This window comes from Calliphora vicina, chromosome 3, assembly GCF_958450345.1.
Source record: "Calliphora vicina chromosome 3, idCalVici1.1, whole genome shotgun sequence".
NCBI classification, from domain to species: Eukaryota; Metazoa; Arthropoda; class Insecta; order Diptera; family Calliphoridae; genus Calliphora; species Calliphora vicina.
This window is the reverse complement of record NC_088782.1, coordinates 6,857,534-6,881,601: the sequence shown is the minus strand read 5'-3', so window position 1 is coordinate 6,881,601 and position 24,068 is coordinate 6,857,534. Positions and strand designations below refer to the sequence as shown.

Sequence of the window (24,068 nt, the reverse complement as noted above, 5' to 3'; positions counted from 1 at the left end):
TTGTGTGACTTTATTGCTTTTGTTTTGCTATCTATCGATTGAGGTGTGCAATTTAAATATATTTGTATTTGTATTTCTATTTAAATTGTTCAGGTAATAAAGGCATAAATATTGAAGAATTTTAAATGTTTTAACTTAGTAAATGTACAATAAAGCAAAGAATTCTTTTTAAATTATTATACAACTATTAGCATGTATTATTTTTGTTTCTAAGTTTTCTTCAAATAACAACATATTCGTAACAAAAGCTTGTTTAATTAACTAGATGAATATTATATATATGGGGGATTTCATGTCAAGTGAACCAACTTTTGAAATCGATGTCTTCCGATCGGGATGAAATTTGCACCAAGGTTAGCTCTATTGGATAGTAACTCAGACACAATTTTTCAACAACATCGGTCGAGAACTCTCTGAGTTATAGGGGGTAAAATTTTGACAATTTGGTCAAACAGGGGTTTTTTCTTATCCATGTAACTTATTACCTATTGTTCTTAGCAAAATGTGTTCCAAATAGTATAGATAGCTATTTCTTCGATCTTTCGAAAAAAAATATTTAAAAAAAAAAATAAAAAATTTTTAATATTTTTTTTCCGAAATCAAAAACTTTTTTGACTTTTTTTTAAAATACGCTATTTTTTTTTATTTTTTTTTTTTTCTTAAAATAAAGTTTAGATATTTTCCTTGAACACCTACTTGGTCGCTTAGTGGGATGCGAGTGGGATATCTATCAAAATAAATATTTTGTAACTCAAAACATCAAATTTTTGACTTTTTTTGCAAAATCAAAAACTTTGTTGACTTTTTTTTTCAAAATGGACCCTTTTTTAATTTTTTTTTTTAGGTCAAACAAAAGCTTAGATATTATCCTTGAAGACCCTTTTGGTCGCTTAGTGGGATGCGAGTGGGATATCTATCAAAATAAATATTTTTTAACTCAAGACTTACAATTTTTGACTTTTTTTTTTGCAAATACGATTTTTTTTCCAAATGGGCCCTTTTTTTAAAATTTTTTTTGTAGTCAAAAGAAAGCTTAGGTCCATTCCTTTAAGATATTTTTAGTCCCTTAGTGGGATGCGAGTGGGATATCTATCAAAATAAATATTTTGTAACGCAAGACATACAATTTTTTAATTTTTTTTTGCAAAATCAAAATTTTTTTCCAATATGGGCCCTTTTTTAATTTTTTTTTTTGCTCAAAAGAAAGCCTAGGTCCATTCCTTTAAGATATTTTTAGTCCCTTAGTGGGATGCGAGTGGGATATCTATCAAAATAAATGTTTTAACACAAAAATTGTATGTCTTGAGTTACAAAACATTTATTTTGATATATATCCCACTCGCATCCCACTAAGCGATCAAAACCATCTTAAAGGAATAGGCCTAAGCTTTCTTTATAGCAAAAAAAAAAATTACAAAAAGGGCCCATTGTAAAAAAAAGTCAAAAAAGTTTTTGATTTTGCCAAAAAATCAAAAATTGTATATCTTGAGTTACAAAATATTTATTTTGATAGATATCCCACTCGTATCCCACTAAGGGACCTAAAATATCTTAAAGGAATGGACCTAAGCTTTCTTTTGACTAAAAAAAAAATTTTTAAAAAAGGGCCCATTTTGAAAAAAAATTCGAATTTGCAAAAAAAAAGTCAATAATTGAATGTCTTGAGTTACAACATTTTTATTTTAATAGATATCCTACTCACATCTTCCTAAGTGACAAAATAGGTCTTAAAGGAAAAGACCTAAGCTTTCTTTTGAGCAAAAAAAATTTTTAAAAAAATGTCCCATATTGGAAAAAAATTTCGATTTTGCAAAAAAAAATTAAAAAATTGTATGTCTTGCGTTACAAAATATTTATTTTGATAGATATCCCACTCGCATCCCACTAAGGGACTAAAAATATCTTAAAGGAATGGACCTAGGCTTTCTTTTGAGCAAAAAAAAAAATTAAAAAAGGGCCCATATTGGAAAAAAATTTTGATTTTGCAAAAAAAAATTAAAAAATTGTATGTCTTGCGTTACAAAATATTTATTTTGATAGATATCCTACTCGCATCCCACTAAGGGACTAAAAATATCTTAAAGGAATGGACCTAAGCTTTCTTTTGACTACAAAAAAAAATTTTAAAAAAGGGCCCATTTGGACAAAAAATCGTATTTGCAAAAAAAAAAGTCAAAAATTGTAAGTCTTGAGTTAAAAAATATTTATTTTGATAGATATCCCACTCGCATCCCACTAAGCGACCAAAAGGGTCTTCAAGGATAATATCTAAGCTTTTGTTTGACCTAAAAAAAAAGATTAAAAAAGGGTCCATTTTGAAAAAAAAAAGTCAACAAAGTTTTTGATTTTGCAAAAAAAGTCAAAAATTTTATGTTTTGAGTTACAAAATATTTATTTTGATAGATATCCCACTCGCATCCCACTAAGCGACCAAGTAGGTGTTCAAGGAAAATATCTAAACTTTATTTTAAGAAAAAAAAAAAAATAAAAAAAAATAGCGTATTTTAAAAAAAAGTCAAAAAAGTTTTTGATTTCGGAAAAAAAATATTAAAAATTTTTTATTTTTTTTTTTTAATATTTTTTTTCGAAAGATCGAAGAAATAGCTATTTATACTATTTGGAACACATTTTGCTAAGAACAATAGGTAATAAGTTACATGGATAAGAAAAAACCCCTGTTTGACCAAATTGTCAAAATTTTACCCCCTATAACTCAGAGAGTTCTCGACCGATGTTGTTGAAAAATTGTGTCTGAGTTACTATCCAATAGAGCTAACCTTGGTGCAAATTTCATCCCGATCGGAAGACATCGATTTCAAAAGTTGGTTCACTTGACATGAAATCCCCCATATATTTTATTGTTTTGTAATTTTTGTACATATTTTCTTACCATTTTGCATTGCTACACTTTTATCTTCCACCCGACTGACGTAACAGCACAGCTCATCTTGTCGTTCGGCATTTTCAATAAGTTCAGCTTCAACCGAGAAACCCCACATTTGCTCCAAAGTTGTACGATGCAATTCGACTTGATATAAAATTTTCATGCAAACTTCTACGAATTCATGATTATGTAACTGTTGAGAGAGAGAGAGCAAAAATTTAAATATGATATGCATTTGTATTAGAAACTCATATGAATGTATTAAAAAAGTAATTTATTAACTTTTGTAACTATATACATACATAATTGAAATATTACTGGGTACTAATTAATGTGTACTAAAATAATTAATTAATTCTTAATGAGACTTAAAGAAAGACAGTAAGTACAGTTCATATTCAAAATATACAATATTTGAAATAGAATTTCAAAAATTTAAAATCAAACTTTTTAATATTATGAACATATTTTTACGAAATTGCATTTTCAATTTAAATTCAACAGGCTGTAACGTCTGCTTGCAACATTCATGTTTATCAACATTTCAATCGCTAGAAACTTCTACTTATAAACAATGTAAGTATCCCAACATTAACTGTGAATCTGCTTTAAAAGCTCTGGCTGATTACACTAGTTTACAAGGTTTTTGCTCATGAATTGAAACATATGGGGATTTGTGTATTTAGGTCTTCTAACTTCGGAAAAAATATTTAAAAAAATCCTGGACGTCAAACTTTTGAGATATTTATTAAAAACGAAAAATATAAAAATGTACATTAAATTAGGACACAAAAATTAAAAGTAAAGTGTTTTAGTCCTCTTTTTATAATTATTTTCATTTGTCTCCCTCACGATACTCCAACAGTAGTCTCCTAGCTTATTCTGATCCCAAAAACTTTGATAATTCCTCTCGAAAAACTTCAAATCTTCATGGAAACGCTCTCTATGTTCGTCACTCATGTGTCCGAGGTTTTCCGGGAAAAAATCCACATGAGAATGTAAAAAGTGAATTTTGAGGAATATATTTACACCCATCAGTTCAAAATTAAGTAATAAATTCGCAACAATATCTCTGTAATTTTGACTTTTCTTATTCCCATCGGTTAATAGACACTCAAATTTGGTATCAACCAAAATTTTTCTTATTTGAGGACCCACAAATATCCCTTCCCTGCATAAATATTGAAATGCTGGTTTTGTCTTATCTAAAGCTTTTACATAATTTTTTAATGTAAATAAGCATTTTGCAGTGTTTGTGTTATAGGAAAACCTCGATTTGACTGAATAATTTTTCAGCAAATAAAACAAAAATGGTCTGGGTTTATTTTACACTTTCTGGAAGACATTTTAAAATAGTTTTTACTTTAGAGTTTTGTATTTAATAGCGATTTATTAAGTTTTATCTACAGAAAAGATGTACTTTTAAACAGTATTTATTTTATTCCCGTAAATTTTTTTCGGAATTTGTCAAAAGAATACAACTCTGAAAGTATCTAGTAGCTTCGCCAGAGTGTTGAGTACCCAAAAACGATGTAAATACCTAATTACCACAATTCGGTACACTATATTATGCATTAGTAGTACTCAGGGCAGGTGAAAAATAAAAACCCATATATCTCAAAATTTTGACGTATAGGTGGGAAACAAAAAATGGTCAATTAACTAGCGTCCCTAGCTCTTCTCAAAAATATAAGTTTCATTTCATGAGCAAACAAAAATGTTTGATTTGTAAACTAGTGTTATTGTAATAAATAATGCTAGAGTTTGCTAGAAGATGACGCGGTGTATATAAATAGTAACGGCGAGTTGCTTATGATTGAGTTGATAGAAAGCTTTGCTACAACTAACGTCCGTATTATGAGTGTTTAATTTAAGTGGTTAAATAAAGAGTTGTTACAACTTTAAAACTACTAAACTGCTTTTATTAGCAATTAAAAGAATTAGGTTTATTTAAAGGAAATAAACCACCGTTTTTAAAAGGTAAAAACTAAAAATATATATAAATTTCAATGTAGGATCATCTGGCCATGTTAAATAATGTTCAATAAGAAGCTGAATATGAGTTGAGCTGATGAGTAGAAACCTTAAATATGTAAAATATCTCTGGTCCGAAAAAATGTTACATCACCACTCTCCTAGAAAAATTTAGAATCATAAAATTGTAGTAGAAACATAAATGTATGGAGAAACTAGTTTAAAACAAGTAATAGAGTTATATTCAAAATTTTCTTTTATATTTTATTAGGGAAACATTTTTTTTAAAATTTCCTTAATATTTTTTTTAAAATTTATTATTGAAAAATATATAATTTTTCTCGATTTTTACCCATTTTAGCCATTTGTGATCCGATTTTTTCGATTTTAAATAGCAACCGAAACGGGTCTATAGCGGACATATTGATGTATTAATCATGTTTGTAAGTTATTTGGGGACTACGGAGAGTTGATTTCAACATACAGACGAACAGTTGGACATGGCTATATCGACTCCGCTATTTATAACGATACAGAATATATCGAGCCCTTAGCGCCAAATTATCGTAAGCGACAAAACACAAATTTTACGGGAGAAGGTTTTTTCGATTATTTTGAAACTTATACATAAAATTAAAAATGTTATGATGCGATATAATATAATTTCGTTCAAGCTATTTGTCTATTTTTCAAAAATATTTATAACTTTTGATAATTAAAAATTCATGGAATACTTTATTGAAAAAGATGACGAAAAATGTTTTTTATTGAATTTTTGCATAGATACAAATTTTTCGAATTGAAATAAAATTGTTATATATGAATAGGTTTTAATGAAATTTCACAGTTATGTAAAATTCTCTATTTTAAATGGAAAAATAAAAACGAATTTTGAAATTTATTATCAGCAATCCCGCAATTCCCAAAAAATTGTTGATAAATCCCAAACATGGAAATTTTTAGTTTTTTGGCTATAATATCCATACCAGGGTCTGAGTTATCGGAACACTTTACAGAATAATTTAAAACATATTAGGCCATCTAAAATCGGTTACTATATTTTGATATCGAATATGCGATTTGAGAATTGTTGCCCTAAATTTTAATTTTACATAAAAAATAGGTCCTGGTTCCCACGGTAAGAAAATTTTTTATTTTTTTTTCAATTAAAATATTTTATTAAAACTTAGCTTTCAGAAACTATAAATTCCTTATACATCCTCTTAGAATTTTTTTGCGATAACTTAAAAATAAAAAAAGTTATTTTTTCACAAAAAATTAGCAAAAAATCGGCTTTAGAAAATTTAGAAGTTACAGATTTATTTCCCTCTTTTTTTTCTATACCACTATGTGTCGCTTACGATAAAATTCGTTTACTGTAAAATGTAAACATTGACTTACGATAAAATCTTACAACCTATAATTTTGAAGTTATTAATATTCTGAGATATTCTGAGAACGCTAAAACATCAGTCGGTCCATAATATTTTAATTTTTGCAATAAAAAAAGTTTTGAAAATGTCGCTTACGATAATTTGGCGCTAAGGGCTCGATATAACCGTTTTGAATCGGTAGCCAACCTTGAAATTTTATTTTAAATTAATTCTACAATGAAGCTCTGATCTTCGAATTAATTAATCAAATTTGACCTGAATTCAATAAATCTTAATTCGAAATTAAAAATTTCAGCAAATCAAACATAACAAAGTATTAAGTTTAATTCAAAAGTTTTATTTGAATAGAATTAATTAATGGCAGAAATCATTGAACATTTGAATGATTAAATTTTTGTTAATTCAAATCTAATACAAATTTGAATTAAGTCTTTTGTGAAATAGATTTGATTTGAAATAAAGAAATAGAATTTGTTATTATGAAATTGTGTTCAAACTTTTCTTGTCAAGCAATTAAAATATAAATAAAAAATCATTAATATATTTACTAAAACAATTCAAGGCTGGAATTCAAATGTATTAACACTGTAATGTTCGACTTGAATTCAAGTTTCGTTTTAACTGGAGAATGCTAATACAACTGTATTTCAACCCTTGAAGTTTGAAAGAATGACTGGAATTCTACTTGTTTTACTCTTGAATTCCAGCAAAAAATGCTTATTGGGATAAGAATTAATTCTCAAAGGAATGAATCCAATATATTAGAAGTACAAATGTATTAGTTCATAATGAATGAATTAAATGGTTAACCCCCATTAACACGAAGCCTCGTTATGCGTTAACTAATAGTTATGCTGTCGGTTAAAATTATTATCGTATGAAAACAGTCAGTCAAGTTAACACATAACCAGACTTTGTTTTACTAAGGGATCAAATTTAATTTAATTTAGAAAATGGAATCAAGAATTAATTTTTTCGAAAGTTTTTGATTTATCTTAACAAATAAAAATAATCAAAATAATAACAGATTAAAGCTTGAATTCAATTACTTTTTCGACTTGAATTATACATTAATTAAAAGATTAAACTGTATTTCAAAGCTTGAATTCAATTACTATTCCTATTTGAATTTCATTGTAATTCAAGACTGGAATTCAATTGTATTAACACTGTAATGTTCGACTTTAATTCAAGTTTCTCCTTTTCACTGGAGAAAATGCTATTGAAATCAAGTGTAATACAACTGTATTTCAACCCTTGAAGTTTGAAAGTATGACTGGAATTCAACTTGTTTTACACTTGAATTCCATCATCATACATTGAATGAAGCCAAAAATTCGTTTTATTGGGAATGGTTTTATGAAATGATTTTTTTTTTAATTCTAAACTAAGATTTTAGTGAATTTAGTTTAATTTAAACGAAGCTCTGCTTGAAAGTGCCAAAGGATGATTTGAAGAAAACTTCTCGTACAGAGACAAACGCTATTAAGGCTTCGTAGTGCCGGTTAATCGGCCATATGATGAGGCCGATTTGCCAATCAAGGCTCTTTAATTTTAGTTGCAAGATTTGAGTACTTATTGTTAGGTTGGTTGTTATTGCGTTAAAAGTTCTCCAGATGTTGCCTCTTCTTTTTGGTAGAAAGAACTTCATATTTATGCTGATGTCGCTTAATTGACAATCATTGGTTGTGTGAAACTTGGATGCTTCCGGAACAAATGTCTCAGTGGCAAAGCAATTACAATATATTGATAAGAACTAGTGATAAAGGTTTGTAATATCTCTAACCCCCAGTAACACGAAGGCTGGTTATGTGTTAACTAATAGTTATACTGACAGTTTTCATACAAAAATAATTTTAACCGACAGTATAATTATTAGTTAAGGCATAACCAGGCTGGATAAATATTTTATGAAAACTTAGCTTGATCCTCTCCCATGGAAAATAAATGTTTAACATTTCTTATCATCCAAATCAAATATTATCTTTACTGAGACAGTTGTGCATTTAAAAGACAGCTGAAAAATAAGTCTTGTATTAAATTTAAACTGCATGATTCACCACAATCAATTACAGATGGTTGTCTCGTAGTTTTTTTTTTATTTTGCTCTGTCTACATTAAAAAGCAAATAATGAATTACACGGTGATGGAATTTAAATCTAATTCGTTTTTGCACAACCTTATGTGTCCATATTAGTGGCAGAAATTGTAAGTTGGCATGTTTGTATGTGCACAACGACGGAAGTTAAACTGCCATTTGCATCAGTGATTGTGATTTCCTTCTTCTATTTTTTTTCATCTTGTAACATTTTACGCTTCTTTCATGCTGCACACACCCACACACATACACACTCACTCTCATACTCACATACACAGGCATATACATACACAAAATAAAAATTTTCAAACGAGTTGTTGCTTGTAGAAATTTTGCAAAACTGAAATCTTTGTAAAATGTCACAAACACAATTACGTATGTACATTGTACATATATATATGTATACATTTATAAATATGTATGTACATATGTTTGTATGTATGTGTAGAGTACAACAAAAATGTTGGTTTTTGAAATTTGTACAAGTCATTTGAACATTTCTCCACCTCCTCTCTGGTACTTCCTTCCTCCCGCTCTCCCGCTCATAGTGGTTGTTATATGATTAAAATACGACATTAAACATGCTCCAAAATTGTTGAATTTTGTCGCAAAACCTCAAAAATCATTCAAACAAAATGACATTGTTGCTGCATTGATTTGTAACTTACTTAGTTTTAATTTTAATGTTATTTTTTTCATCTCGTTTTGCTCTATCAATGTTTTTGTGGATTTCTCTTGCAATATAAAGTTGTGGTCGGTAAAAACTTGTTGCCATGTCCTACTGTTTGTATGTATATGTCTGCAGTAAGGTGGCCCTTATTTTGTACTTTATACATTTTCAATACTCCCAAGGTCTAAAAGGTTCTATGTCATTTAAAAAACGGAATATTGAAAATTTAAGAAAGATTTAATAATTAGGGATACAATAGAAGGCATATCTTTTGAACGCAGGTTTTGGTGTTTAATAACTTATCAGTCATTTTGAAGGGAACATATCTATAACACAGGGCAACAAAATCGAAAAAATGTTAGAGGCTTTTGAAACCACTACACAATTTTGATGTATTGTGGTTCCAGTAGTATAAATATGGTTGAAATTTTACATTATACGTAGGGATTTTTTTTAAATTTTTAAGTAAAATTTTGAATTTTTTTATTGCGTTTTAATCGGCACAGTAGTTTCGGAGTTATAGTAACAAATTGAAGCAAAAAATATATTTTTTACATGAAAATAACAAATTTTTTTGTTTTAAAAAAATCATGAAAAATTGAAAACGGCAGAAATTTTACAGATTTATTACTTTAACATAAAGCCACATATAATAGCAACAAAATGAGATATCAACCATAGATCTCGATTGATTCTTTTTGAATTTATTCACAATTAAGTAAATTCGCTCATTTTCACAAAATTTTAGTTTTTTGTTTGATATACATAAAATTGAGTAGTTACTGTTTTTGTTTCGGTTGATTGAGTTTTGAAAACGTTTTTCCCATGCAATGTATAAATTTTCATTTATATATTGCATTTCAATCGGCTCAGTAGTTTCGGAGTTATAATAACAATTTGAAGCTAAAAATATATTCTTTACATGAAAATAGCAATTTTTTTTGTTTTAAAAAAATTATGAAAAATCGAAAACGGCAGACATTTTTCAGAGTTATTACTTTAGCACAAAGCCACATGTAATAAGAACAAAATCAGTTATCGGGCATAAAAATCTATGGATTATTTTCGAATTTATTCACAATTAAGTAAATTCGCTCATTTTCACAAAAAAAAAATATTTTCACGTAAAAAATATATTTTTGGCTTCAAGTGCCGCTGAAGCACACCGATTGCTCACCAAAGCTTCGGTTTAGAAGTGTTGATTTTGACACGGAAGACAAAGATCGCTCTGGCCAGCCAAAAAAAGTTTGAAGACCAAGAATTGGAGGCATTATTCCATGAATATTGTTGTAAAACTCAACAAGAGCTTGCAAAATCATTGGAAGCTACTCAAGCAGCAATTTCAAAGCGATTGCGAGCAGCAAGATTCACCCAAAAGCAGGGAAATACTAATTGAAGCTGAGATATATTGAAAGACGATTTCGAATGTCTGAAATGAAGCTTGAACGCCATAAAAAAAATCATTTTAGCACCCAATCATTACTTGCTATATAAAAAGGATCCATTACGATAATCCAAAGGATAAGAGATCGTATGTGAAGCCTGGCCAACCAGCTTAATCGACACCAAATCTAATTATCCATGGCCCTAAGGTAATGCTCTGTATTTGGTGGGACCCAAAGGGTCATATCTATTATGAGCAACTGAAATCTTGCTAGATCATCACAGGCAACCTTTACAGAATGCACAGGATTTGTTTCAAGCAAGCACTGGCCGAAAAACGCCCGGAATATACGGCCACATATGCAACCGTAATATTCCATTATGACAGCACTCGGCCACATGTTGCAATACCTGTTAAAAAGTATTTCGAATGAAGGGGTTGGGAAGTTTTGCTTCACTCGCTTTATAGTTCAGACTGTGCCCAGTCCGACTACTATGAACGCTATAAAAGAACATAATTATTGCACCAAATTACAATGATCCGAAGCGTAAGAGATCGAGAAACCCGGCCAACCAGCCGAATCGACCCAAAAGCCAAATATTCATGGCGCTAAGGTAATTCTCTGTTTTTGGTGGGAGCGAAAGGGTCCTATCTATTAAGAGCTGCTGGCTAGACCATCACAGAGAATCAGTAACGAACGATACCGATTCGTTTGAAACGAGCATTGGGCGAAAAACGACCAGAATATGCGGTCAGACAAGACCCGGTTCGGTTGCAATTTAAAATCGAGAAAATCGAGAAAATCGGCCCACAAATGGCTGAGATTTAAGGAAAAAACAAGGAGAACGTATATTTTTTACCTATCCTTGATCAATATCTGGATTACTAAGTCATTAATATAGCCAAAATGGATATGATAGATATTTGTAAGACCTTTGCAAGAACGTGTATAAGGCCATAGTAAGTGTGACCTGCAATGGTTCAAAATCGGGAAAGATATTTCTGAACCCGAATTTTTTTATCATTAAAAATTTTAAAAAAATTTTCATGAAACCTTTTTTTTTAATTTTAATTGGGTCAAACTCGAGAAAAATATTTTTGAATCCGTATTTTTTTTATCACCAAAAATAATTTTTTTTTAATAAAAAATTGAAACAAACAAAATTAAAATAAAAATTTGCCGTAAAACTTTTTTCACTAATAAATTTAAAAAAAAAATTAAAAATTTTTAGTTTGAAATATAATTTTGTGAAGGGTATAATTATGGCACATCCGAATATAGCTTTATTACTTGTTTTTAAATGTATTTTTTTTCACCATTTAATTTTTGAGTTTTTGTTTGGAAAATGTGGCTACACGCAGAGAAAAAACATGATTGGACATGGTTACGACAACTATACTATGTTCTCTGTAACAATATATTGTTGACGTAAACATATAAATATTGTTTTAATTTAATTTCAACAATATTATAGTTACTGTAAACGTTTATATTTTCATCGCAATTATAAATATGAATATGGTTTTCGAACAACTAAATAATGATAATTAGGTAAACATATTATTTTTATGTACAACCATTAAATGTTAAGTTTATATACGCGTAGTCATAATATGTTTAAGATGTTAACAGAATATGTTTACAACAACTAAATAATAATAAATGTAGTCATAATATGTTTAACATACAAACAAAATATGTTTACTTTTAATAGTCTGTTTTCCCACCATCTGTGAGTGTTGGTGTTTGTCTCAGCTATGTTATTTATACAAGTAAATTTTGAGTGTCTGTAATTCCCATTCGCTCTATAGTTTTATTTGTATATTATCTTTAACTTTCCTAGAGCGAATAACAATAAATTTGATTTAATCAATAATATTTTAATTGTGAATTTAGTACTTTAAAACTAAAATCTATTAAAATTTTGTATTTCCAAAAATAAATTTTAATAATAATATGATTATTTTGGATCATAATATGATTTAATTGGGTCATAAATATGTTGACTTTGGGTCATATTATGATTGATTTATATCATAACATTATTATTTCAAAACATATTATGATTGATTTTTATCATAATTTGATTATTTCAGAACATATTATGATATTTTATGATACTAATAATGATCATAATATGTTTTGGACTACAAGCAAAAATTTGATCATAATATGTTGCTCTTAGTTTATGGTTACCACAACCATGTTTTTTCTCTGCGTGTACATGGCCCAAAACTCGAAAATTCAAAACCTATAGCTTAAATTTTTTGCACTTGGTTGTTAGATAATTGAGAATCATTTTAGACCTTATGATTATCGAAAATCGAACAAGTCCAATATAAAGGCCAACCTAGTTTTCAGTGTTTTTATTTAATGTGTCTGTCTGTGTGAGAGTTTGTATCTATCAACCGTGATTACCTATCAGAGTCAAAGAAAAAGAGGATGTGGTTCAAGTGAGTGTTTGTATGTAGTAAGTGTGTGTGCGTGTGGTTATGAGAAACTAATAATTAATGTTTCACTTGTGTAGAACAACGACAATGACATTGTGAAAAGTTTTTTGTCTAAAGGACAAACCTCTGTCCGTTGTCCTCTGTTCGTTAGATGTGTTTTAAGTGGCGGTATGTTGTAATGGCAACAGCAGCAGTAGCAATAGTAAAGGTAAAAAAAAAACTAATGAAATCTTGTTCCTTTTTGTTTTAGTCATGGGCAAACTTTAACGCCATATCTCAGGAAACTGACATACAGCGGATGTTGTTACAACATTATAAAGACAGGCAAGAATAAACTTGTAGCAAGCACACACTTTACACCCCCATCCACCATCACTAAAGCGACACATACAAATTGCTAAAACATTTCTACAATGATAGTTTTTTTTTTTTTTTTAAAACCACCTTTGTTTTTTTTGTTGGTTTTTCTTCTTTTCCTTTTTATTTTTTAGTTCAATACTGTCACACCATAAAGGAAAAGTGTTGTGTATGTATATCTAGATAGATATTCTCACACCCTTACACACAATGACTTATTTAAATAATTCTGCTGCAGGAGTAAAAGAAAATAAAAAGTTTTCTAATTTCAATAGCTGTGTCTGACTTTAGCGAGCGAAGGAACGAACTAACGAACATTGTTATAAAGTCAAAGTTCTGCAAAAAGGTAGTAAATATGTATGTAGTTGACTTGTTGCAGTACAGTTTTGGACATTTTCAGTTTAAAAAGATGTTATGAAGTAGAAACTTTCTACAAACAGTTTGAAAAATTATTAAACATTTTAGATTTACTTACATATTATTAGTATTAGTATTACATAGATCTAGAACTACTACTAGTACTACCTTTTAGTTGAATTACATCTCATTGATTTGTGTTTTTGTGGTGGCTGTTGGTGTACTTACATAATTTTCGATTAAATCGTTTCGGTGTGGCACAAAGTAATTGTGATCTTCCATGTCACGTCGTTTCTTTACACGTACAAAATGTTCCATGGGATTGAGATTGCGTCTAGCACAAGCACTTGCCAGAAACTCTTCCACTGACATCGCGTCACGTAAGTAAACAGTCGAGTAAGCATTGTCAGGCATTGCAACTTTGAAAGTTTTTTCCGGTTCATCACGAGAATTCAACTGGAAAACACACAAAATTTATTATAAATACAAGGAAAAACACACACAAAAACGAAATCAGCTGCTTGCTGTCTGTATATAGAAAAATGACAAGTTTAACTTAAAAATTCAACATCTTAATGTTTTCTTTACTTTTTAACTCCTTTGAACAAAAACGACAAAAATGTAAATGTGTTTGAGTGTTACAAAAAAATTGCTATTTCTTGTTTAAATATTGCTAATACGAAAGACAATCATGAAATATTTATGTATTTTAGTTTTAGTTAAAAGATGAGAAAATGAAAAAAGAAAGTATAGCATTTCCACTTAAAGGACTTTTTTTTGGGATTATGTTCAAGTTGTTGTGGTAAATGAATCAAACAGGGACACTAAATAACGGTTATCCAGGAAATTTTAAATCAAAAACTCTTTATGTTAGAGTCAACGGAGACCTATACTGTTACATACCAATAGATTCGAATTGAAGTGCTCTTTCAGAATTTAAATAATCTCAACTCCACAGTTAACAGTTATTTTTCAACGTAAAAATAAAAGTTAGCTTGAAAGTCTTAAAAAAAGAGTTTTAAATAGCCATCATAAAAAACTCATTTGAGGAGTTTTATTTTTCCCATCAGAAAATAAATTCTTTTCGTTTATTTTCTACTTTTTTTCAGTATCTTTCTTTATTGAGTCTCTCAATTTAATAATATAAATCAACCAATAACAAATTAAAATCCCACTTGTTTTTATTTTAACAACAATTTATTTAATTCAAATGCAAGATGATTTACAAATTATAATGATCTGACCGGCGGCAAGCTTTAGGTGTCAGTTTACATAGTTTTATTCTCTGACGGAAAAAAATAAAACTCCTTAAATGAGTTTTATTGTATGAGAGAAAAATAAAACTCCTCAAATGAGTCTTTTGTTAATTTTGAAAAACTCTTCAACAAATTTCGTTACAGACTCTGGATTATAAGAAATATTGAAAATGTTAACGTTTTAACACAGTCAAACACTAATTTAATATTTTAATGATAAAGTAGTATTGATTTTCAAGCTTCAAAATTATTCTGCCAAAAAACGGTACAATGCAAATTTTGAAGTAAAAATTAGCAAAATGTCGATAAATTAACCATTGTAACAGTCTATGTTATGTTGTTAGAAACAGCTGCTTCGGATCTAACAATCAAGTCAGCTCTTGGTTTTAGAACCATGGTAGGCGTTCATATTGTTCAGATTACGATGATTTTCGTCAAACAACCCGAATGTGAACAAAAGAAACAAAAGAACACACAATTCATTCAGTTTCTTGATGTTGTTGTGGATATTTTATTTTTTACCCAAAAGAGCACACAAATTAAATGCCTCTTTTTGCCTACCAATGTTTTAGAGCAATCACACAATTTGTTTTAAAAATGCGACTTTCTCTCTCTCAGTATATTCTACATAAGTGAGAATCATCAGAGCGTATACTTACGAAAAAATTAGAAATAAATAAAATATCACTCATACCTCCCTTTGTCCAATAATACGAGTTTATTTGTTTACAGGTCCTACTAGTGGTATGAGTAATATTTAATTATTTCTGATATTTCCAAAAATATAATATAATATATATAACTTCTAAACTACTTGTTCGATTGAAAAACAATTAAAAGTAAAATTATTAAGAAGGACCTAAACTTTAAGAAAAGTAATATTTTAGTATTGATATTTAAATATATATAGCGAACTAAAGGCTGTCAAAGTTGAACACCTCAATTATGAAAAAAACATGCACAAATTTTGATAGATTTTGTAGTAGGAAAATAATAACATAGTTGGTTTATGCAGGTCTGAGCCTATATAAAAACCTGTTGAAACATTTTTAAGCTATATATTTTTGATAAAAATTGGAAGGCAGGAAATCTGCAGGTTGCCATTATAACTTGTTTAAGAATTAAAAAAAGCAGTGTTTTAAAAGTACTTAGTTTTCGCTTATATGTAGCTGAAAACCTGAAACCTCAAACTGAAGTTTTACAGAATTGTTTCAAACCAGATATTCGAATAAATTAACTCAATTTAAATTTATTTCACTAAAATCTTAATACAGTATTAAATAATCTTCTCATTTCATTCTATAATATCTTCCAAAAACAACAGAGACCAAAAATAACGGCTTGATTTTTCATTTCAGTGGTAAATTTATAGTCTAAACCATGTAAAATAGTTTTTGTATTATATCACTCAAGGAGTGATTTAAAAGAAAATGTTTTAGGTTAATGGTTGGAGATACAGAAAAGAAAAAAAAAGCAAGTAATCAAAATGAGTTATTTATAATTTTTTTTTTTTCATAAAGGTCAGGTTATAACCTTTATTTGTGAACTTTACAAAATAAATGGCAAATATTATAATAAATGTTAAATTAATAAATCATTGAATGTAAAAAATTGAATTTCACAAAAAATAAAAATCTCAAAAAATTCAAAAATGAAAAAATCTAAAATTTTTCCAAAAAATCACAAATTTTGCAAAAATTCGTCAATTTTACAGCAAAACTGATTTTTTCTTTTAAATCAGCAATTTTACAAAAAATTTTAAAAATCATAAATTTAAAAAAAAAATTCTAATTTTTTAATGAAATTGAAAATTTTTACAAAAATTGTAAAAATTGTTAATTTCACTATTGTATTACTTCATCATATTCTTTCTATAATTTATTGAACATTAATAAAAATATGTTATTGTATGTTAATAAAAGAGAGAGAATGGCAATAGTTGAAAAGGTCAATATGCATTAATTTGATTTTTACTGTGATATTAACTTTAAGTTTAAGATTTTACTGTGACATTTAATTTTGATTATTTTTGCGTTTTGACTGGTTATATGTAAAAATTGACTAAAGAGATATTTATTTAATAAAAACTATCCCGAAGATGCTGAAAAATAAACAGCGAAACGTCGGGAAATGAAATAATTTATTTTATTTATATTTGAAAAACAATAAGGACCTTGAAAGCCCACATTAGAGAAAATCTAATTAAAATAAACACAATTGAAATTGTTTGTCTCACACCAAAGCATTAAAATGCCACAAAAACTAATAAACTATTGGGTGTATGACTTAAAAATTGCATTTTTTACTTTACACTAACAAAATACATAGAAAAATACAACATTGCAAATTGGGCTATTGTAGTTTTTTGTAACAATTACGAAAAATATTATTAAGGTTCTATGTATGTATTTGACTTGAGATCCTAAATCAATATTTATTTATTAGCAATCAATTTCAGCCAATTAAATACAAATTTTTTGTAAAATAATTTTCAATTTACAATATTGAAGGCATTTACAATAATCAAACCTTACAGTTTATGTTAGAGTTCAAGTTTCTACATAATTTTGCTTCATATGTCTCAAATGTTTTGTAATTTTTAAAGTTTAATACAAAAAATTTCATAAAAATGCAAATCAAAAGAAAGAAAGGAAAAAAGTAATTCTTGCAAATTAACAATTGTGCTCTTGAGTGCTGGTTTACTTAAAGCCAGTAAAGAGTAAGGTTGGTTGGTTATTTGGTCGATTGATTGCTGGTTGTTGGTCTTATTTAAGCATAAAAGAAATTATTGATAGCAATATTAAAACAAAGACTTCAAAGGCAACACATTTTAAGTTCAAGTGGGAAAATACTTAAATACACGCAGAGAAAAAATATAATTGGGCATGGTTACTGTAACCATTTAAATAGTGTTACAAGATGTTTAACTATATTATAGTCACAGTAACCATTTACATGATTGTGGTAACCATAATATGGTTAATTTATGATTCACATGATTGTATCAACCATATATATGGTTACAGTAAACAAATATATATTTGTGGCAACCATATTTATGATGAATAATTTTATCATAATATGTTGTTCTCAGATTATGATAAGCCTTAAACCGAGAGCAACATAATATGATAAGTCCTTCATCATATAAATGGTTGTCACAAACATATACTTGTTTACTGTAACCATATATATGGTTGATACAATCATGTGAATCATAAATTAACCATATTATGGTTACCACAATCATGTAAATGGTTACTGTGACTATAATATAGTTAAAAAACTTGTAACAATATTGAAATGGTTACAGTAACCATGCCCAATTATATTTTTTCTCTGCGTGTATATAAATAAGTTATGGGAAATTATGAAATTCAATAAATATTTGAACAGAAATGATAGGAATTTAAGGCCTATTAGCATACATACATGGTTGTAAAGAATTTATGTATTGTATTTATAGAATAAAATTGTAATTGTTTTGTAAGAAATATTGTTGTATTGTTGTGAATATGCCATTGTGTTTAAATTAAAATCATGTTCAAGTTTTTCTAAATAAATTCTTTACAATTCATATTTCATGTTTGTATATCCGTTGTAATTTATAAAAATGTTTCCTTTATTTAATAATAAATGTATTTTTTACTAAATTATAAATATGAAGCAATTTTCTTTAAAAAAGAAATATATATTTTTTAGAGTTAAATTTAACGATATTTTTTCTATTGTCTATGAAATACACATGTATCTATACAAAACTATGAACGTCCCAGCAGTTTTAGGATACTGTCCCGAACTAGTGATTTTAAATATCATTTAGGGTGAGAACGAGCTACGTTACTAGTTATTTTAACACGTGCATGTCCTAAGCAGAGATTTTGGATTACAATGAGACTGTCTGATAAATGGTCCAATGTCGGTTACTAGTTACCGAATTGGTTACTTGATCAGCTACATTACTTAAACATATACGGATGCTAATTGATCTCAAAAGGCATCTCATAGATTGTCCAATAATTGATTGCTTGTAAACAATTCTCCAATAAATTTGTAAAATAACTAGTTACTTTCTAAAGTGCAGTACAAAATAAACGTTTAAAGCGACTACACTATAGGTTACTTAGAGACACTAAATTGACAGTGGAATATCAGTACTCATAAGAAAGAAATAAACTGTATGAAATTTTTATCAACACAAGTTTGGGTAACTTATCAAAATTTTAAAAATAACACTAGTTTACAAATTAACAAATTTGTTTGCTCATGGAATGAAACTTATATTTTTGAGATATATGGGTTTTTATTTTTCACCTGCCCTGAGTACTACTAATGCATAATGTAGTGTACCGAATTGTGGTAATTAGGTATTTACATCGCTTTTGGGTACTCAACACTCTGGCGAAGCTAAAAAAAAATACTGTTTAAATGTACAACTTTTTTGTAGATAAACGTTATTAAATACAAAACTCTAAAGTAAAAACTATTTTAAAATGTCTTCTAGAAAGTGTAAAATAAATACAGACCCAGATTTTTGTTTTATTTGCGGAAAAATTATTCAGTTAAATCGAGGTTTTCCTATAACACAAACACTGCAAAATGCTTATTTACATTATTTTGGATTCCCCGTGTCAAATCAGGATAAAAAGAATATATTCCAGGTAAAGTGAACATTAAAAATGTCTGTTTGGTTGACCCACAAAAAATAGTTTTGCCGCCACCCCACATTAAATTAGGTTTAATGAAAAATTTCGTAAAAGCTTTAGATAAGACAAGACCAGCATTTCAATATTTATGCAGCATGTTCCCGAGCCTTTCTGAGGCTAATTTAAAAGAAGGGACATTTGTGGGTCCTCAAATAAGAAAAATTTTGGGTCATACCAAATTTGAGTGTCTATTAACCGATGCACAGTTTGTTGAATGGTACCCAAAGTGGCGATTAATTCATAGAAGCCGTAGTTTTAAAAAAAAAATACAATTTTTAACCCTTTAAGCGCATTATTGTTTTTTGGAAAAAAAGACCTTTTTCACAATTTATGTTGTAACTTTGGAATGCAAAGCGATAAATTATTGAATAAAATTGGAAATTAAAGCATACTTAATGTGCTATTAAAAAATTCAAAACATAAATTTATTATATGTATTTACATTAGTATAAATTTAATTTAAAATCCAATTTTTGTTTTACACAAAATTGTATAAATTTACAAATTTATTCAAAAAAGTCATAAAAGAGAATATTATAATTTTTAGTACTGAATAATCATAAATACATAAAAACACAACTTTAAAAAAATGTAAGAAAAAAATGTTTTAACCTATTTTGTATCAGAATATGTTTTTTAGCAAGAGGAGTTCTTTCACTATAACTTAAATAAGTAAAAAACCTCAATAAACCCGCACGATTTTTTTCTGTATATAGAAGCTGAAAGTTCATATTTTAAGAGCATTTAATGGAATTTACCCAATCTCGCCCTGATTTTTTTTAAACTCAATCTATATATCGAAAAAAACCCAATAATGGAGAACTTTAAAAAAAATCTTAAAAAATATTTTCAAAACATTTATCTAAACAAAAATGATTTATTTATGTTCTCAAATACCTGAAGTTGATGGTTCCATTTTAATATTTCTACTTTTAACAGATTTAACAAAAAATATAAGCTCTCGAAATATCACAATTTTCAATTTTAACCACAGCACGCAAAATTTGTAAAAATTATTTGACTTTGACCGCTCACTGCCAATAAAGTAAGTTACTCACAACTGTAATTTTAGCAGTTTGTGATGTATTATTTAATGCACTTTAACCCAATAACAAACATGACTGAAACAGATAAAGTTCAGCTTTTGAATTAATCGCCACTTTTGGTATATTTCAACCCTCTGTGCGATGTTGAAAAAGCAGCATGGAATTCTTTTAAACTTGTTGTTCAAGAATTTTTGAGGAATAAGAAAAGTCAAAATTACAGAGATATTGTTGCGAATTTATTTATATGTACTTTTTACATTCTCATGTGGATTTTTTCCCGGAAAACCTCGGACACATGAGTGACGAACATAGAGAGCGTTTCTATCAAGATTTGAAGTTTTTCGAGAGGAATTATCAAGGTTTTTGGGATCAGAATATGCTAGGAGACACTGTTGTAGTGTCGTGAGGGAGACAAATGAAAATAATTATAAAAAGAGGACTGAAACACTTCACTTTTAATTTTTTTGTCCTAATTTAATGTACATTTTTATATGTTTCGTTTTTAATAAATAAATAACTCAAAAGTTTGACAAAAAGGATTTTTTTTTAATATTTTTTCCGAAGTTAGTATGTTTCAATTCATGAGCAAAAACCTTGTAAACTGTATTAATTTTTGATGCAGAATTGACTGATGAAATCAGATTTGCAATATATTAAACCGTTTTTGCTCTATAGAAAAATATGCTCAAAATCCGGGTCTTTAGGTGCGTTGAACCAAAACAAGGAGTAAAAATTTTCTAAAAAAAAGGACGCCATTATATTTATTTACGCAAAAACCTTCAGAAAAATTATGATACCCGCAAATCAAATGAAGTGCCCTGGTCTCAAATGAACTCTAATAAACATCAATATCCATCAGTAGAAGCTTCTATTTATCATCAATATTGATAACATGCAGTTTTTGGCATTGTTTGTAAGTATGGCAACACTCACTCCCGTTTTCATAAAAAATTTTAATTTAAACAATGTTTTAAAGCAAAATATCCATACAAATATTCATTTTAAAATGTTGTTCAAATTTAAAAATTGTTTATGAATATGGTGGTCAATATTTAATCTGCTAACATTAACATTGAAATCTCTAGAATTCGAGTATTCTAGTTTTGACCATTAAGAACAATTGAGGCTACTCGACTGAAGATGGCACGGTCTATAAATAGAGTCTAGTATAGGCGCAGTTATAGTTAACATCACATGCATGCTTATACATTTTAAACTACTAAACTGCTTTTATTTGCAATCAAAATATACGGTTTAGTTAAAGGAAATAAACCACCGTTTTTAAAAGGTAAAAACGTAACAATATGTTTATTAAATGACCGATATGATGATATTATCCTAGTTTTTTTATATATTTAATACAAAATTCTACAATCATATATATGTAGGTGGAAGTTATTAATGATTTCATTTAGAACAAATGTGAGAATAATGTGGAAAAAGTATATTTGCTTACTATGTAATTGAAATGGTAATTTAAAACAAACTAAATATTCATTCTAATTAAAAACATTGACTTGAATTTTGGGCTATCCTACTACACATACGAATGTAAATCTGTATTTATATATGTGCGATTTTATGGAAAAAGTTTTTCAAAGTTATCTGTATGTGTGTACAAGTATGTTTTATGTGTGACCATTAAATTGTTTTTGCTTATTTTCGTTGCTGCTGCTTGTGTGTCATATGAATTTTGTGGTGGCGCTTCTGTTTGTTATTCTCGGCAAGTCAACAACCCCGAAAAAAATTATAAAGAACTGATTGAATCTACATGCAACACTTTTTTTCGCTCGCTATCTGTGGTGTTGTTTTGTAGTGGCAGTTGCATTTATTTAATAATGTCATTTTTATTTTACAGATTTTTTTTTTTGGTATAATTCTGTATGTAGCCTTTTGTGGCACTCTAAAATGTTACAAATTACAACTTGAAGCATTCAAACAAATTAAAGAACCAACAACAAAAAAAATTTTAAATTTTCAATCAGATTGTGAATGTGAATGTGATTGCGACTGTGATTGTTATTTTGTATTGCGTGGATATGTGTTTATAAAATCCAGACAAAGTTGTTTGTTTATTTATATTTCCTGGTTACGAACATTTAAAATTCATAATAATAAAAATTTATGAAAATTTTATTTAAATGCCCTGGATTTGGTTATGCATGATTTGTGTTTAAGGGTTTAATTAAAATATTAATGCTACTTTTTTTTGTATTAATAGTTATTATGGTTATTATATGGTGTTTTAAGTGATATAAAATGGTGGCTTAGGCAGGTATTTAGTTGGTTTTTTCATATTCAGGTCTATTAAAGAAGGCATTTAGTTTTTTGAAATTTTTGCAATTTCGAAAAAGTTAAAAAAGGAATAAATGCATTTAAATAAAATTTTTATTATTATGAATTATTATGCCTAATGCCCATAATTTCAACAATTACGGGTTTTATTTAGTATTTGATTTACTTAAGAGTCAAGCTAATTACAGAAATATGTAGATTTAAGATTTCATATATCATTACTTTAAGAAATATTTGAAAGATGATTGTGTCTTCTATAAAACATGTAATTCAATAATTTTATATTAATTTAAATTATGAATATTGAGTGTTAAATTTTCAAATAAGTTTTTGTAGTTAAAAAGTGATAAATATAGTTTTTTTTTATTAACTTTTGGTAGACAAATATTTTAGAGCTCGTAAGTTTTTCAACGATTTGACTCTGCAATATGTACAATAAGTACAATTGTTAAGGTTTGAATTGTAAAGTTTTTAATTTTGAACTTGACTTTATTGAAAAATAATAAAAAAAAAATCGTATGTTTCATATTCCTATACAAGGTTTTTTATGATTTTAAATGTTGAGTGTCATTTTAACCCCAAGTGCCATTAAGGGTTAATTTCCTTTTGTCAGCTGTTATTCTAAATACTAGACTTCATGTTATATTGTTCTTAGGTGAAATTTCAAATATTGAAAAATTTGACATTTGACCTTTGACCTTCACGATTTAAGGTTTAGTGTTCTGAAATTATAATAAAATATTCAGAGCACATTTAAAATTATCTGGGCTATAGTATTATGAATAGGTTCTTATAAAAATTCATAACATTAAGGAAATTGAGCTCAGGGCTGGGAAAATACTTTGGGGGTAAATAGGGAACACAGAAAGGTTGCTGATCCCAGCTTTGGTAGTTTAAAGCATGTGACCCAAATTTTAAATTGTGATAAAAAATAGGTCAAATTCTGAAATGCGACATATTCGAAAAATAATAGATTTTTTGTATACAAAAATCTTCTCCGTAAATGTTCTTAAAGAAAGTTTTTTTTTTTAATAAAAAAGAGTTAAGTCACCTTTTCGCCATACAACAGCAAAAATCTTCTATTTTTTAATTTTTATATTGAAAATAGTTTATTTTTGGATCCATAATTTTAGAGTCCATTTATAGCGATCGGACCTGCCGTTTAGAAATGCCAGATTTATTTCCAAAAAATGTTG

At 28.0% G+C, this 24,068-nt stretch overlaps 1 protein-coding gene across 11 annotated transcripts in view; it reads right to left on the bottom strand.

The window, feature by feature from the left end:
• sif (still life) overlaps positions 1 to 24,068 on the bottom strand; it is a 238,008-nt gene that overhangs the window by 58,885 nt on the left and 155,055 nt on the right. For all 11 annotated transcript variants that reach the window (XM_065502960.1, XM_065502958.1, XM_065502964.1 and 8 more), the window contains 2 exons: positions 13,798 to 14,025; positions 2,891 to 3,077 (listed from right to left, as the gene is read on the bottom strand). In XM_065502960.1, the coding sequence (XP_065359032.1) occupies positions 2,891 to 3,077; positions 13,798 to 14,025 (415 nt within the window). The remainder of the gene's footprint in view (positions 1 to 2,890; positions 3,078 to 13,797; positions 14,026 to 24,068) is intronic.